Here is an 18809-nt window from a genome sequence, read left to right as displayed (position 1 = left end):
CAAGCATCTGCATGCAAAGCATTCTGATCCAACTATGTGAGAGAACAGAAGGCAGAATCAAAAAAACTTGTGTAACCGCATAGACAAGTTAGAGCATCTGTGTAAGTGCTGGTGAGCCGCATGTGTAAGTAATTGGAAATATACTTACTCTTTTAAGGTTAGTCCTACTCCGCTCAAGGAGGGGTCGATCTGCTGAATGTGGTGATAAATCATGATGCCAGCCAGGATTGTTAGCAAATACTTGATTAGCTACCACCTTTTCTCGGGGCATTCCGAAGGAACTATGATCGGTACCCACTTCTCGTGAGTGCCAGTCATTTCTGTTTGAAGTTTGTCGATCATTGTTGTCCACCAACCTTGGAAATTTCCCATTCCAAAAGCCATCTTCTCCATTTGGTGTTTGCCATCTGTTCTGAAAGCTCCCTCTACCTTTTTCTCGATCATGAGAAGATGTTATGCTTGGCATGGGCTTCCTTGAAGCTGGTGGAATCCTTATATTACCATAGCCATCTACGAGAACTCCAACCGGTGGCTTCCATGCATCATAAGCACTCCTTTGAGCATAAAGCTTCCCAGAGTCCTTTTCAGGAGATGGCCTCACTAAACTGGTGGCATCATCCTTTAACCACCTTTTTTCCCAGGCCTCTTCTCTTCTAAAGCCTTCTCCCCCTATTGTAGTTCCTATATCTGTGCACACATAATCATAGTCCAAAAAATTGTCCAATCGATTCTGACCACTGTCAAAGCAAGCATTGAGTGAATCTTCTCCCAGAGTACTTTGAGCAAACTGTTTAAAAAATAGACAAATTTTCAATTAAGATAGGTGTACAGAATCAAATACAAGACCACATGGTGCATCCAGGACTCAAGAAACATGGCACAAGATACAAACATAAAACTAATAAACAAGATGAGGTGCAGTCCGATTGCCGTTTCATGTAACGTGCTTAAACTGATTATAAAGTGATTATGAACATCTAATATATATGTAAAACAAACCCTGCCAGGTTAGATCTCCTTGCAGATGAAACAGAAATCAAATCAATTTTACATTCTTCATGACTTTTTCCTCTCATATAGTTACATAAGAATGCTCTGCAGATGATTGGAAATCAAATCAATTGTATATTACTTTGTTGATCATGGATTATGTATCTAGGGAATTCACCTTTAGGGGCTTGGAGAATGGCATGTGGGATTAATAAAGAGAAGGTTCAATTGTGGACAATATGGTTGAGGTTTGAAGAGCAAAAGGTTGCAATATTTGCAATATGGATTATGAGAACTGCTGCCTGCAGGTTCTTTATTTATCAGACAGTTTGTAATTGCAAGTGCTAACCTCTGTAGCAGAAAAACCTTTCAAGTTGTAGCAAGTCCTGATCGAAAGACCATAGCAATGGTTAGACATGTACAAATCTAGGGCTCAATACAGAAAGGCTAAGCTCTGATTACACATGGTAATGAAGCACCAAAGGACAACCAGCAAAATGGTGTGAGTGCGCAATGGAAGAGAATCACGAACACAGAGAGAAAAGGAGAAGAGAAGAGAAAGCAGAGAGGGAAGAATGATCGGCACTGAACAAAGCAGAAAGCTGAATACAATAAAGACTGATCAGTCCTGGCACACAGCCCAAAGGCATCAGTGAGGGCACTAGATCAAGCTGAACAACAACAACAGCAACGACACCTTCGACGGTGATGGAGACGGAGAATGTGCAGCCTGCTGTCCACAACAGAGATGGAGAAAACTGCAGCCACCTGGCGGAGCACCTGCTGAAGACACAGAATATTAATGACCAGCCAAGCACATAATGGTTGAAGTCATCAACAATCCGCATAAAATACTTAGCCTTCCCAATGGAGGCCATGCCCATGGAACTGCATTGATTGGTGTGGACCAACTCCGACAGTGTAGAAGCCCTACGAGAGGCAACTAGTGGATGGGACTACATATGTTCCTTGCCCCTCAAGAGGCTGGGGCAAACAAGTGTAAATGGGGGAGAAATGGAGAAGTCCCTCCACCATGTTCTTCCGAGAAGCCCGCTTAATAGCATCAAAGTTGAGGTGACCATATCCAACATGCCAAAGTAGTTCTAGCTCGTGGGAAGTCCTCACAGCAAGGTCTATGAACGTACAAAGCCCACCCTCTAGTGTACCTGTCCAAAGAACAGCTCCTGTAGAAGCATCCTCCACAGTCACTATATCTTGTGTGAACACAATGCAGATACCTAGCTGTGTGAGACCATGAACAAGCAATAGGTTAAAATCCAAAATTGGCACATAAAGAACTTTGGCAAAATAATGTCGCCAGTCCGGCGATAGGAATAGGTAAGGACTAATTTTCACCCATAGTAATGCATCCCCCTCCAGAACTCATGCCCTGAAGCCAATCTTGTCAATAGATCACGAAAGAATAAGCCCCATTGTCCACAAGCCACGACTTCTCCACAAACCGAAAAAGCAAGAGCAATGTTTTCCTCCTCGGACACATGTACCAAGACGGACTCAATGATACATAGGGTAGCCTTTGAATCCTAAGATTCCTCCTTGGGCTTCAAATGGGGGTTCTTCTGCCCAACACTTCTCTGAATAAGTACTCTTCCCACAGTGTGGGCACTTTTTTCTTATTATCCTTATTGTCCTTTTTCTTGTCATCCTGTTTCTTTGCCTTTGGCTTCGCCTTCTGCTTCCCTCCTCCCGAACCCACTATGAAAGCCTTCATGGAGCCGGATCCATTGGCTCCTAACTCTCTAAGCTGCTTATTATGCTCCAACACTTCTCCTCTCGATGGGTACTCTTCCCACAGTGTGGGCACTTAGGGTTTTTCTTATTATCATTATTGTCCTTTTTCTTGTCATCCTGTTTCTCTGCCTTTAACTTCACCTTCTGCTTCCCTCCTCCCGAACCCACTATGGAAGCCTTCATGGAGCCGGATCCACTGGCTCCTAACTCTTTAAGCTGCTCGTTATGCTCCAAGACTACCAAAGCATGTAAAAAATAGCAGGTATACTCTAATACCACATCAAAACAAGACTACCATGGCATGTCAAAAATAATAAGTATGCTCTGATACCATGTCAAAATAAGCGACTGTAGAGAGAGAGTACGGTTTGCGGGGAGTAACACAGTGTGTACGATAAGCACTGAGAGAGAAGAGAAACTCAAAAACATAATAAAAATACGGTGATGATGTACTGAATCATGCTATGAAAAGAAAAGCTAATACAATGAAGTCAAAGCTCAAAAAATAATTGCATTGTCTTGTGTGAATCAAGTGGCAACACCTGTGGGAAATCCACATAATGAAGGGAGCGCAATGCAGTCCTCTAGGCAATGGGCTATCAAAGTAATCACTGGAAAGTTACCTATGTAGCAAAATGCAAATCCCAGAATATAAGAGCTGTCAACCACAGGGAGAGTGTCATAAGTACATGTATTTTTTAAACCTCACTTAACATGTGGATTAATTTTTAATCGCATGGTTAAGTAAATGTTACACAAGTAAGGTATAACTGGGGATAGAGTAAATTTACAAGCCCCAAACCCGAGAAAATCACGGGATGTCAAAGGCAAACATTGCTATCAGTTATGCGGCACAGGTACTTCGTGGTATCTGGTGCCACTTGTTGGCCTAGGTCATTCATTTGGCTATAAGTGTCAATTGGTGACACCAGGGAAGTCGCATTAAATGGTACCTAACGCCAACCTAATAGTCAAAGATGGCGCAAAGACACTCGGGGAAGGAAGTTGCCAAGCCAATTTAATTATTGGCCAGTCAGATTATTTTTCAAGGCACCGAAATAATTATAAGATTAATTTTCAGTATTGAAAGACTGAAATTTAATATTTAATTATGGATAATGCTGGAAAAACCATTTGGAAAGGATGCCACTAGTCAAAAATGCCCATGCAAGACTAAAAAACGTCTTTAGAGGCTAGAGAGGGGCATTTTTAATGTATATTCAGCCTGCAAGAGAGAGGAAGGAGATGCTGCTAGTCTGATTTGCAGCCATTGGAGGACCTTCCGAGGGAGCCAAGGCAGGAGAAGACCAATCAACAGCAAGTGATAGCATCTACAAGCCGTTGAAATAGGGCAGCAACAGTAAATGGCTGATTTTCTTCGGTTCTTTGCATCTACAAGCTGTTGAGATAGGGCAGCAACAGTAAATAACAAATTTTCTTCAGTTCTTTGCTAAGAAAGTCAAAATTTTGAGATGCTTTAATCTTGCTAGTAACATTTGATTAAGTTACTAATCAAACGTGAAAGGTTGTTTAGCACATGTGATGCACATGGTAGTTATTTCATGGGAACAGGCCAAGGACCCCGAGGATGCAGTGGGTGTTAAAGGCAAAAGTTGTGTTAAGTTATACCAATTAGTCATTACTTCTCGAGCTCTTTCTTCCATTTTAGCAACAAGAAGCAAGCCCTATCCATATACTGCTGATCAACGATGGAGAAAGGCTGATTTCTCCTCTTTCTTCTCTCATACTGTAAAGAAATCAGTTCTTATCATTGCATAATAGATAATGCATGTGTGTTTGCACATCTTTGCATGATCTTGTGAGAGTGAGAATTACTTCTCCTCACTCTCAGGGTGATTGTAACTGAGCTCTTCCCTAAGGAACTTCGGTTGACCAGAAATACATTCCTTCCGGGGGGGGTTTTTGGGCCCATCTTCAACTCTCAAACTTGTCTCCATTACTTTTACATTTTTATGGCTGTAATTTTGTGAGTAATTTTCATTTTCAGCTTTAAGTGTTCATTCTCTTTTATATTAAATCTCGAAAACAAGCGAATATCATAATTGTTAAGCATACTATGTTGTTTCGGGGCGTTTACAAATGGAAAAGGCTGCGGATGCCAAGCAGATGATAGTGACACTTGGTAGAAGATGCTCTAAACACAAAGCTTGATGCTAGAATAGGGCGCTTGAAGCAGAAGAGGAAGGTTGAAGGCAGCCACGAGCCATGAACCGCAATGTCCTCCTGAAGGGGTGTGAGGACAGAGAAAGGTCATGGTGAGAGAAGGGGTGTTTGATGACGGAGGAAGAGGGGTAAAGAATGATTGAAGAGTGGTGAGAGTGGTAGAAGTGAAAAATGAATGAAGTGACTGCCTATTTATAGGCATAAGTTGTCTAGGGTGGTGCACCACTGTGTGAGAAGCCACTAAAAAAGTGGTCAAAATGTAAACACCAACCCTTTGTGGGGCTATCAGTGTGAAACCCTAAATGAAGTGTGTGAACTGAAGAACTGGTTTCTCAATAGGGCAAGCTCCTCCCAAAGAAGATTATCTTGGGTCCTCGATGTAAGAAGGCTAGTGTATAACACATTGAACTTCGCAGATGGCACATAAGTCAAAAAAATCATAGCCACATCCTTTGAAGATATAGTCCTCTCGAGGGATGCAAGCTCATCCCTCATGTCCTCCACTTTGTTGATGTGATCCTTCATGGAAGGAGAGTCATCAACAATAAGCATCCGAAGTTTCTTCTCAAGGGTGATCCTAAGGGCAAACATCTACTGATGGTACAAAGACGCAAGCTTCTTCCATACTTCCAACATTGTCAACTTGCAAACATACACTAGAACAAAACCCTTTAAGATCATGAAACGGAAGTTTAGGCTTGAGAGTTGAGGTGATCCCATAGGACTGCACAATCCATTGTTGTTCCCTCACCAAGATCCTCCATGGGAAGGGATATAGATAGGGTAAGGAGCTCCCAAAGATCGAAGATATCAAGTATGCATTCCACCTTACATGACCAAAGTGAATAGTTGGAACCATGTAACCGGTCCTCTTTTGGGTAAAGAAAGCAAAACAAGCACCTCGACAAGTGGTGTCGTGTTAGACAATTTAAAACCAGTAGAACGGGCTCTATGTGAAACATAGAGAGAGGTGAAATGAGAAGATTGCTCTGAATGATGAGACCATACAAAAGAGCTCGATGACCCTTATCATCATGCCGCCACTTAGAGGAGTGATGGGAAACCTCCTTGTTTGAGTCACTGAAGCCTTGGAACCCAAGATCAAACATCTTCATATAACTTGCAAACATGCAGAGGCTATTGCGCTTTGCTGTAGGAGAGCCCAAATGGAGGAAAAATCAGTGATGCCTCCAAAAGACTTTTTTTGTTGTGGATGTCCCACCTTTGTTGAATGTCACCAAAAAATGCAAAAAAAATTGCATTTACAGCAGTAAACAGCAGGCTGAAATTTGAGTTTTCAGCCACAGCGTGGTCTCCTCTTTGGCTGTAAACTCCATGTCCTCACGCAGGCAATAATACCATGTGAGAGTGTGCAACAGAAGAGAATTGCAAACACAGAGAGAAAATGAGAAGAGAAGACAAGGCAAGAAAAGAAGAATGATCTGCACTGAACAAAGAAGAAAGCTGAATACAAAAAGGACCAATCAGTCCCTGCACGTAGCTTAAGGTGCCAATGAAGGTGCCAGATCAGACTGAATAATGATGGCAGCACCTTCAATGGCAACGGAGATAGTGAGGGTGATGAAGACAGAGTGTGCAACCTACTGTCCACGACGGAGACGGAAAAGACTGCAGCCACCTGACGAAGCACCTGCTGAAGACAGAATAATCGGAAAGCATGGCTATAAATGGCCCAAAAGGTAAAAAACTGGCCAATCAGCAATAAAATATGCCATAAATGCTGGAAAACCTGCATAGACTGTTGATGTGGCAGCAATAAATGCTTGCAATGTTGACGCGGCAGCAATAAATGCTGGTGACTGCACAGACATGCTGACGTGGCAGTTCACAGCCATCCCGGGCTGACCGCAGCCATTTGGGGCAACACAAGTGCCAGACAGACACAAAACTGGAAAGAAAACACAGTCAGAGCTCCAAATTTCCTTGTCAAACTCTAACTAGGGCTCACAATAGGAGATGACAGATTGCCAAAATAAGGCAGGCTAACAAATGGAAGAGGACATAATCACTCTCTCTTGCACAACAAAGAACTTATCACTAAAGGACTTGAAGTGGTGAGTGCCTGAAGTGCCCAAGCACAAGACCCAAAGAAGTAATGGTATGCAACCACTAACAAGCTAGTGAAAAAGGTCCATATGCTTAGGGAAATATCATGCCGATTAAGGTGACGACACAATGAATGGATATAGGCACTTCTCAAACCTAGGTTGGTATCTTCTCTAGAGGGGACATCTTTCTAGTGGTCATTGCAACTAGCAAAGACAAGACATTCACTTTTAAAGTTGATGAGGATAGCCACCTCCAACAAGAGGACTTGGACCACACATAGTTCACAAGACGCTCCAGATAGAGGATTTGAGTGATGGTACGCTAAGGAAGCTAGGGCTATGATGGAGGCCATGATAGAGGGAGTACCCCCCAATTAGCAAATGTATACAACTTCTCAAGCCCAAGTTGGTATCTTCTCCAAAGGGGATATCCTTTGCATGGTTTGCAACTAGCAAAGACAAGATATTCTCTTTTATTATTGAGATGGATGGTCGCCGCCTCCAGCAAGACGACTTGGACTAGACAAAGCAAGAGGAAGTGGCACATTGACCCAAACCCAACCACATGCCTGTCAGATGCATGTAGACATTGGGCTTATTAGAGGCCTCTCCAAAGATTATAGTGGGATCCAAGAGAACATGTGTGGAGGCATCCATTCCTTGATGCAACATGGCCTTCTTTGGATACACTACTGGGTTGGTAAGGAGGATTCAAAGGAGGAAGATCATGGCATAGCTAGTAGCCACCTACCCATTGGTACAGGCCATAGCAACAGGGAACGGCCATCTTGAGGCCCCGGAACGCGGAATTGTCGTCCCGAACGGATGGGCCAAAATGGAATGCCGAAATGGGACGGAGGACGTCCCTATCCCGTCCCCAACAGCCGTCCCCTCGTCTCAGACATCCCCTTGTCATGTCCCCTGTTAGGGAACGTTTTTAATGTGGGACTTTTTTTTGGCCGTGGAGTGGGTGTCTTTTAGGGGGTGGTTTTTTTGTGGGACTTCTTCCAAGGACTTCCCCTTTTGTAACACACACACATATAAAATCAGCATATTTTATATGAAGTCGAATCAAATTAGCCCACATCACACATGCAATTTTTCTACAATGGAAAATACATGTATGCATGCCTACACATGCATATGTTCTTTGGTAGCATACATTCACCCACACACATAGTAACATGCGACCAGTTTTGGGAATAGGGATGGGGACAAGAATAATGAATTGCCATCCCTTGTTTCCATGAGACGGGGCTCTAACATGGGAATGGAACTAGGACAGGAAGCTACAAAATGGGCATCCCCTATTACTATCCCTACACATCCACCCACCACATCACATGCATACATTTTCAAATGCTGTTTTTGTGTGTCGTTCCCTCCCGCATCCCACCCCCCGTCCCCATTCCTTGCTTTTAGCCATCCCCCGTCTACGACCCCGTCTCCATCTCCGTTCCCATTCCCCGTTCCATGTTACTATGGTACAAATAATGCATCTCAAACCATTTCTTATCAAATTTTTGGAAGAGGCTATATGATACCTTTAGGCCTAGGAAGATATCCCTTTTCCTATGACTCCTAGCTCATGGGAGCTTAGCAATTGGCACTTGGCTTGGATATGATAGGGCACACCTGAGTTGCGATAAGCCAAAGGAGACACAAAGGCATTGCTTATCATACTATCCTAGAGCTCAAAAGGTATAAAGAAGAGCCGTAAGGATTATATTCCATGGCACAACAAAGACCATGGTCATGACTTGGCAGGGGGTGGGTTTGTTGTAGCTTGAGTTACGGACAAAGACCCAATATATGGCTACAATGATTTTTAGGGGAGCCTTCCTTTCCCCATCATTGGACAGCATTTAAGAAAGATCCCCACTCTAGATTACTTGCCCGCACATTACACAACAGACCTAGGGACACAGTAAAAAACAAGAACTGATTGCTAGTATACAGCCTAGTACATTTGGACTGTGAAGTGCATTCATACTATCAACCTTCAAGATACATACACAGCAGAGACTTTTTTAAGTTTGGCGCATTTGGATAGAGATCATCCACACTCTCCACAAAAGATGGGAGAATATGTAAGGTGGCTTTGAGAGGATGAGAGGAGAGGCCTTTATGCACACTTGACACTCGTGCAACTTTTTACATACTACCCCTCACATGGTCTAGCCCACCAAATTGGTTCTTCACACAACCATTGTATTTGTGATGTATTTAGCTACTCTTCAAAGAGCTCTTTATACTTTGTATGCTACCTGACAAGGAAATTCTCCAAGGTATTATTAGTATAATTTACTTTCTCGAAAGAAAAATGAAGTATAATGGATTCCAACAAACAATTTGTGGTTGACATTGAAGCAAGCATTTTTGTAACAAGTGTAGTCTTGTTGCAAGAGGGTCAATCAATAGCATTTAAACATTAAAAACTACACAATAAATAGCAAAATGAGTTCTATGTAGCAATATATGCTTTGAAGATATACATAGAACAAAGCATACAACACAAAATATTAATAATTGAGGTGTTAGATACTCTCCGAGTGTCATGATAATCCTAATGTGGGACACCACGAGTTAACAAGGCATATAATCTTATTAAGAAGTAGTTTTAGTAGTTTCGAATGTAAATAACGTTCTAGATTATGTAGGTAAATGTAAGAAATATCGAGTCAATAAAGTTCAAAAACTAAAACAAGAGGACCTCTCCATCACAACAAGAAAGTGTCTCCATGGATTTTATCATTTGACTAAGTAGGAAAATGTAATAAACGCAGAGTCAATAAAGTTAAAAGGCTGAAACACGAGAACTTTTCCATCCACAATAACCTCCTTCATGAAAATAGAAAAGTGTCTCCATGGATTTTATTGTTAGATTACCTAGAATACAAAGGGTACATGACTCTGTATGAGATAATTGTGGATAGGCGTTAACATGGCTAGTTTATTTGAAGCTTATCTCATGTCGAAACTCCAAAATTGGCTAGATTGTTCATAGTGAGCATAGACTGATTGTATGGCCTTCTAGCAACATTGTAGCCAAAAGCTTCAAAACTGGAAAGGTAGGAAACAAGTTTCAAACAATTCCCTACTCTATTTATTTATAGACATCTAAAAAGTGTTTTTAGCATGCATAAACATCACATATTTGATAAAATACATTTAACAGAAGTGTCTAACCTGGACATATACAATAAAGTGTCAAACAAGGTCCACGGGTCTTGCTAGATATCCAATACAGGATGAATAATGCTAAGCATCATTCTTAAAGAACTAATTATGACTCATTTTGGTCATCCTCCTAAATCTTCACATCATCCTTGTCCTTACTCCCACTACTAGAATTTGAGTCTGAAGTTTCAAAGATTTTTGGGCGTTTGAAGGCCTTTTTTGGTCCCGATTCAGTAAGCAATGAGTTTCATATGTGGGAAATGTTTTTATAACATTTCTTATATTTTCAATCCTGGAAAACGAGTTTCAATGCAGCTATTTTGGCAAATATAGTCTCAACTCGGGATAGAAAGTGTAATAGCCACTTTTGACAGCAGTGATTGGGAGTTAGATACTGCTAGATATAGTCCACTCATGTTTAATGTACAGGTTTAGCCTAAAATTCCTTATGCAGCAATACTGAAGAAAGTGTTAGCAGCAAATTGCGTGTTGTGGCTTGGTGACGTGAGTGTTGCAATGGTGAGGTGTGGCTCTGATAATACTGTTACGTATAAAGCAAGAGAGGAACAACACCTATGGCAGATGGAACTCCGTGAGACACACACACACACGCACAGAGTTGCAAGTACAAGGCTAAACTAAATACATAGATTGATGTGATATGTGATATGGAGGTACATAAGATAAGGCCTCAATGTATATGCTAGGGTATACACCCAACATTTTGACCCTTATGAATTGGTTGATGGTGTAGTGGGTGTTCATGCCTTTACACTCACACTAACACACAATAAAGTGTGTTCACACAAGATGCAATCAAAATCCCTGACAGGGAAAACAAGTTTAGGCTGCTAAGGATTTCTTAGAGGATATGAATGAAATGTTACAACTTGCACAAAGCTTCTTAGTATGCTAACCCACAAAGAAGACCTCTTGTTTTGAGAAAGGAGAGCAAGTTTACTTTGGGTGCCTAGGTTTGAAACCATGAAAATGGCAAACATAAAAAGATATTGGGTGCTATAGTTAATCTCAAGTCACGATATGAAATAGTTGAACTCTTCGACAAACAGTCACTTTCACATGAGCTTGAGAGGATTTTAAATGTTTATAACAGAAAAGAAAGGAATACTATTTACCAAGAGTCCCTGGTAAAGTGGAAGGATTATTAAAATGGAAGTTCAGCACGAGAGCATATAAAAATTCAAAATGGTCTCCCAATTTGGAGTTCAGACTTCCAATTCTGTTTTGGTAAAGCACGTCCCTTAAGAGGGAGGAGTGTCATATCAATCCATGTGACTAGGAAACATTATGAAGAGTTGTGACCATCAGTGACTACTTATACACATGTAATAGACATGTGCAGACATCGGCCAAGGCCAAACTGTTTATGGGTTTAGGCAAGATAATGTGTGAACTAGAGCTTAGCCCAAGTACCTAATGTGGCGGATAGACACACTAAAGATTATTAAATAACCAATTAAAAGAGTTGTGCTAAGGCTAAGAGGTGATCATGACAGTTCCACCATTTTTTTTCTCATCTATTCTCTCAGCTAAACTTTAATTCTCAGTTCAGACCCACGAGGTTCTTAGCTAGCCTGTCAAGAAGCCACTAGTCTAGGTCCCCTAGGATGACAGGTGGAGATGCTTAAGAACCTCTGACAATCAAGCTGATCATAAGCTGTCTTTAAATGCCTTACCTTCCAAACACAGGATTAAGAACCTTTGTTGGAATACTCACTGGCATCATTCTCGGGTTAAAGATGTCTCTCAAATCCCCACCATTCAAAACATGCTTTTCATCAGAAATTTTTCTGTTGGAATTTGGCTACAATTTTGAAAGTTGTCTATGTGGATCCTAGAGGTCCAGGATTAAAGTCCAAATCAATTTAAGACAGCAAGTCTGACTTGAGAGGTAAAAGTTGTTTCCCACCCATGCCATAAAATGTCCAAAAAAAATTTAACACAGAAAGACTGATTTGAAAGTTGAGGGGTAAAAGTTGCTATCCGCCCATACGAGAGTGCATTGAACACTTAAGATTCAAGCGATACAAGCACCAAACATTGTATAAGTCAATAGAACCTCCCCAAAAGAGGATGGATGTAAACTGCAGATGGGAAATCCCCCTGTAGAGAGTGATAAATTAGGTAGACTGTTGAAGGACACAAATACTTACAACCAGATAGTACTCAGAGACTAAAAAGCATCTCTGAGATCTTTATGAAACTTGGTGAAATTGAATATTATGTGAAAATCCTAAATGCTTGCCTCAAAGCAACTGTCGTCGAGGCTTATGTTTTTTAAAAGCATTGTTTCTATATCACTGCAACATCAAGCACTCAGTTGCCGAACGTGAGTAGGCCTGTCTATCATGATTCATAACATGCATGATCATCTTTGAGAAATCTTTGATATCACACAAAAAGTCAACTTCTACTACCAAGTCTCTGACAGATCCAAGTTCACACACCAAACCCTAGACCAGGTGATGCTCAATTTCAGCAAAAACCAGCTTCCATAAGCTAGTTCAGTAGTCTATTCCAAAGCAAGAAGTGGCTTCCGAAGTAATATGCAAAATGCTAAATGTTAATTTCAGTATCTTATTTCAGTTACTGTTTTCAGATACATGACCCTTTTAATCTAAGTTTTTTCTGATTCAAGTGAAGACTACATAGGAAGCATACAGTGGCTCTCTTGACACCAGTATGATGAGTTGCAGCATCTATGGATACTCTTCCAGTTATGCTAACTTCTGCTGTGTTTGTGACATCTTCCACCTGCAACATAATAAGCATCACTTTTAGAGGAACCTGACAGTCTTGCAGCAAGAAAATCCAGAGAGAGTTTTATTCAAACCTCTCACCTTACTCGGCTCTTGCAACCGCTGTCTGTGTGCTTCTAGATATGTTGGATTTACATGAATGCTATGCCCTGCACACTGTGGTGGTATAAATTCAGCAAGTCTTGCTGAGCTACTCAGCACCGCTTCATTGGTACGATTTGAAGTGAACTGTAATTCTCTCTCTATCAAAAGGAGCGGCTCCATAGAAAATACATTCTTCCAAGTTTCAAAAAGGTGTTTCATCTTTGGATGTAATGATGAATCTACTTGCCTATATGCTTTACAAAAAACCTGAAGATTTGGCCATGACAACATTCAAAGAAAATCAAAAACGGCGTCTGCTAAAATCTCAAATAGCTTCACGATTTTCAATTTCTTGAAAATGTGCAGAAGTGTTAACAACTCTATTATGCATATGGCTATACGATTATTAATCTCCAACTTACAAACTAAACTGCAGTTTCTGAATTAATAGATCTAAATAAACTTGAAAATCGTTGACACCGTCAGAAATTCAAGGGTTATGATCATAATATATGGATAATTTTCAAGCAATCCCAAAGAAATCCAGACTTCACACATCACAATTTCATCAAGACTTCAATTTTGACAATCATCTTCACTTTGCACTTTCATTAACTCCACAGATGGAACCATATCTTATGTATTCCAATCAATTATACCAAGCCAAAACATTCTAATGGCAAATTGTTTCACTTACTGCTCTGTAGGTCCTCTGGAATCTCAAAGTTAAGACCCTGGTGGCAACTTATGTTTCACTTTTGTTTGATTGTTTTGTTATCAGGAACATGAACATCAAATATTTTATGTGCTCAAAATGAGTTAAGGATTGTCATTATGCAGGAATTCAATAGACAACAAGAAACTTGTTCACATTTTTTAATGCATGCACTTTAGGACAAGTAACAATTTGCAAGCAGAATGTGTACCACATTTGCACCAAAAGGTTGAATGAGACCTTTAAGCAAGCTTGCTAGCCAGTATTTTCAGTATACAATGCATATTAGGCCAAGTGACAACTTGTATAAGCAGAATAATTTCCACCATAGTCATAGGGGATGCGTGCCTCGGGCGCAGTGATCCCGTCCTAAAATGCAGGAGCCATCCCCAATGCATCCTGAAAAGGGTATGTTTCTGTGCAGTGGTCCATCACAAGGGAACGCATCCCACGACTGGGGGGAGCCAAGTGCATCGTGAGTCGATACCGCCACCATCACCTGTGGCATAGTCCCTCGCTTTGCCTACAGCTTGTCTTGTACAAAGTCCCTTCTTATGAATATGAGCTATTGTCCTCAAGATGGGCCATTCTGCAAACTCTCTTGCCTTCTATGCCTTCTAAGCATTCTCTTGTGAGCTCTTTGCTGCCTTTGCATGTGACGTCGCCATAGACCGCGGCACGCCTAGAGCCCTTTGGGGTCTTGGACGGGGTCATGCTGGGCCCTCCCATGAGATTCCGGGGCTAGTTCATCACAGTTGGGTTTCCCCCCCCCCCCCCCCCCCCGGTAGGGAACGCAGACGCCCCGTGTCATAGGGTTTGTACTATTTGCACTATTTCTTGAAGTCTTTTAGTCCACTAGTTTTAATGTGTCTCGGCTTGTACTGTTTCTTGTAGTCTTCAATCCAAGGACTCATAATTTGGTGGTTAATATTGGACTTTAGTCTTTATGTCATTGGCATTTATGATTCCTCAATTTTAACTTTTACTCTATTTCTTAGTTTGTATTGTTTCTTGTTCAAGAGTTGAAAGTTGCTTTAAGCAGGACAGTAATCTTAAAAGCTAACTAGTCTTGCCATTATGGGATCAGACATGCACAAAATGAGCGATTTTGCCACCCTATTTAGAGGCCTCACTTATATATTCATCGAGATTCACTCAATCTTGACTACTCTTGTCTCCCACCTCCTGCCTTCCAGCGCCCTCACTGCAGCTACATCTATAGCATGTGCAGGGGCTCAGCATTGTTTCATCTCCTCTTCATCATTCAGTTGAGTTATCATCATCTTCACTCTTGCCTTCACTATTCTCTTTCTACAGCTAATGCCATGCCAAATCAATAAAAGCAAAGAGATTAAATGTGCAATGCATGAAATCCAACTTACAATGATCAAAGAGATGCAACCAAGTATGACAAGGTGACATGGGCAGAGCATGTAGGTTGGTGTGAGTTGCTAACATTATATGTTTTGTATAACAATGTTCCCATTGTATGCAGTGTTGCACAAAAACCTTTTGTATGCACATTTGTATAATATGAGTTATCTTGTATGTAAATGTTTCATATTTACAAAACTTGTTTTTTTTTAAGGTTTTTTAAAGCATGACATAGAATTTTGACTTTCTCGAGGCAACAAAGTTGAGTCCCTGTAGTGTTTAAAGAGATAAAGGGCTTGGCTTTTCATGAATCATGTTAATACACTAGAGTTTCCCAAGGATGTTTTAAGATCTATTGATATATTCATGTCATACCAAGTTATATAACATGTAGCATTCCATTTATATTATATCTGCTCTCTATGAAACTCATTTTCCTACTTATGAAACCTATTCGACCCCTCTCATTGCTCTTGGCTACATCACTTATGTGCCGTAATGTTTGGCAGAAGCATGCTTCATGATAATATTTGCCATGTCACCTCCTTGCTGCTACCCACTTTATGAACACCCTAGCTATGTCTCACGTCTACAAATCTTTAATCCATGCTTCAAGACACCATTCATACATGACTATGACAGGTTTTCCTGAAATATTACCAATATTTGGCTAACATGGGTAATTATAACTCTATTTCCTTGAGGAACACAACACATAGATGACACATTAGTTGTCCTATGTCTGCCCATCAAAATTGAGACTTGGTGCTTTGATATGACCATTGGACCAAACCATGAATGCTAACAATTGTATTGTGGTCATTACTTTTTGGTCATCGAAAGCTAATACAACTCATTAAACTTGACATTGCTTCTTTGCAACACAACTCTTGTAATAAACCAAACTATACATTGTTCACAAAAAATTATTTGCAGCGAAATATAGTTTGCCTTTGACAATACTGTCAATGATGAAGACTCTTACATTAGATGCAAAATAGAGCTTCAGTGCAAAACAAAAAGATGGAAACAATGCAGACATCTCTAGAGACGCTCCAATCTTCTTTCACCACTAATGGTTTTGTTAGTGGGAATTCGGAAATCTGAAGCCAACCTTAGCAAGTTAAAGTTAAAACAATGTCAGAATCCCTCCTCTTAAAATGGCTATCTAGCTTGATGTATTTTGCATGAAGCTACAGTATCATGTACCTTGCAACCTTGATAGCAGCAAGAAAATGCGCTGACGGGGGTCTAGGAGAGAGGAATGTGAAGCTCCATAGCAGCTATATAGAAGTAAAATGCAAGAGCTGGTCACAGCTATTGACATAGACTACCCACAAAAAATGACCTTCAGGCTTCAACTCTGAAATTGCTAGATCGAGCACATATACTTATGTATTATTATCACCCACACTAAATCAAGAGTCTGTAATGACTGACAGGCACGAAGATCGAGGCAGTCGGTGTTCGTTACGTGCAGCGAGACAAAGAGTGAGAGAGAGCAGAGTAGAGAGTGTGCACAATTTGTGGGTACAATGATGAGAGTACCACTTTAGGTTTTCAAATAGATATACATGTGTAAGTACAAGTGCTAAGGGTGTGTTCACACCCGACCATATTAAAAGGCACAAGAGCCTTTATTCCCAATAACCTCCCACCTAAAGGCAATGTGCCTTAAGAGGAGAAAAGAATCAGCTAAGTCTAGGTATGTACAAAGCTGAAATACATATATCTATCCAACTCCCATCATGCCTTGGCAATGAGCAAACCGCTCTGCTAGAAGCCCTATCATGAAAAGGTCTGCAGGATTATCATCCGTATGCACTTTGACAAGCTCAATGCTCTTGCTATCAAGTACATCTCTAATGAAGTGATACTTCACATGTATGTGCTTCCTCTTCGCATGAAAGACGAGATTTCGTGCTACCATGATAGCACTCTAACTGTCACAATGGAGAACAGGTAACTCTGTAATGCCAAGCTCTCCCACCGGACGTGAAAGCCATAAAGATTCCTTGCATGCCTCAGTGGCAGCCACATACTCTGCCTCTGTAGTAGACAGTGCAACACACTTTTGTAGCCTAGAGATCCAAGAGACTACTCCTCCTGTGAAAGTAAACACATACCCAGAAGTGGACTTTCTGCAATCCGCATGACCAACATAGTCTGCATCCATAAACCCAACAACAGATGCCTTCTACTTTCCAAAGCAGATGCACAACTCCTTTGTGCCTTTGAGGTTTCTCATAATACCTTTCACTGCTTCCCAATGCTTTTTGCCAGGGTTTGCCATGTATCTGCTAACTACTCTCTCTGCAAAGGCAATGTCACGACGTGTAGCAACCATACCATACATCAAACTGCCAATAGCTGAAGCATATGGTATCTTGGCCATTTCAGCCTTCTCATCATCAGATATAGGGTTGTCCTCTATACTGAGTTTCACATATAGAGGCAATGGAATCCCAATTGTTTTCCTCCCCTCCATATTGAAACGCTGCAAAACTTTGGAGATATATTCTTGCTGAGATAGATAGAGCAATCCTTTTGGCCTATCTCTGAGTATTAGCATGCCAAGAATGTGATTTGCATCACTAGGAGATCCTTCATGTCAAAGCTGCCATGAAGACTTTGCTTCAGTGAGTCCAAGGCATGAGTATCTCTGCCAACAATCAGCATGTATTCAACATACAGAACCAAGATAATCAGGCTGCCATTTGTTGTCTTCTTAGTGTACAAGCAGTGATCCACTTGACTTCTATGGAAACTTTGAGACTACATGGATGTATCAAACTTATGATACCATATTCTTAGTGCTTGTTTCAACCCATACAAACTCCTTTTCAGTTTAAATACCATCTTTTCTTTCCCTTTTTCAACAAACCCTTTAGGCTGTTGCATATATATGTCTTCATGTAGATCACCATGTAAAAACGCAGTCTTTACATCCATCTGTATGAGCTCCATATATTTAGCTGCAATCAAGCCCAAAATTGTTCTCAATGTAGTCATCTTGACTACAGGAGAGAAAATCTCATCAAAGTCAATTCCATGTTCCTGCTTGTACCCCTTTGCAACCAATCTTGCTTTGTACTTTGGTGAGGAGCCAGAAGTGACCTTCATCTTGTAAATCCATTTGCATGGAAGTGTTTTCTGCCCTTGAGGCAACTACGCCAAGTCCCAAGTGCCATTTTTCTCAAGAGATTCCATTTCTGACAACTTTATACCATTTCTTATTGTCATCTATGTCCATTGCTTCCTTGAAGCAAGATGGTTCACCAGAGTCTGTCAACATGGAAGTGTTTTCTACCCTTTAGGCACTGCACCAAGTCCCGGGTGCCATTTTTCTCAAGAAAATCCATTTCTGACATGGCTTTATACCATTTATTGTTGTCATGTCTGTTCATTGCTTCCTTGAAGCAAGATGGTTCACCACAATCTATCAACATGACACAATTAGCCACATTGTTTGCACCACGAACAAATCTATCAAGTTGTCTAGTAGCCCTAGACAATCTCCTAACCCAATGATCATTGTTTGCTGGCCATTCCTACAAATTTCCATTTTCAGCATGCTGTCCTAGCATTTCAGCCTACAAATCAGCATTAACAGCTTGTTGTCCTCGCTGTTCTTGCACATGTAGTGGCTCATTATCATGGGCAATAGCTGGCTGATCATTT

The 18809-nt window shown here is 40.9% G+C and overlaps 1 protein-coding gene across 1 annotated transcript in view; it reads right to left on the bottom strand.

Moving 5' to 3' along the window:
- Positions 1 to 18809, bottom strand: part of LOC148015488 (polyadenylation and cleavage factor homolog 4-like) — a 94069-nt gene that overhangs the window by 28211 nt on the left and 47049 nt on the right. Inside the window, exons 3-5 of the mRNA XM_087666095.1 lie at positions 13037 to 13306; positions 12858 to 12950; positions 149 to 787 (exon numbers count right to left, since the gene is read on the bottom strand). Of these exons, the coding sequence (XP_087522221.1) occupies positions 149 to 787; positions 12858 to 12950; positions 13037 to 13306 (1002 nt within the window). The remainder of the gene's footprint in view (positions 1 to 148; positions 788 to 12857; positions 12951 to 13036; positions 13307 to 18809) is intronic.

Source organism: Lygodium microphyllum, chromosome 24, assembly GCF_053477565.2.
Source record: "Lygodium microphyllum isolate KBCC chromosome 24, Lygodium_microphyllum_v1.1.10, whole genome shotgun sequence".
Classification (NCBI taxonomy): Eukaryota; Viridiplantae; Streptophyta; class Polypodiopsida; order Schizaeales; family Lygodiaceae; genus Lygodium; species Lygodium microphyllum.
This window is presented reverse-complemented; position numbering and strand designations above follow the sequence as displayed.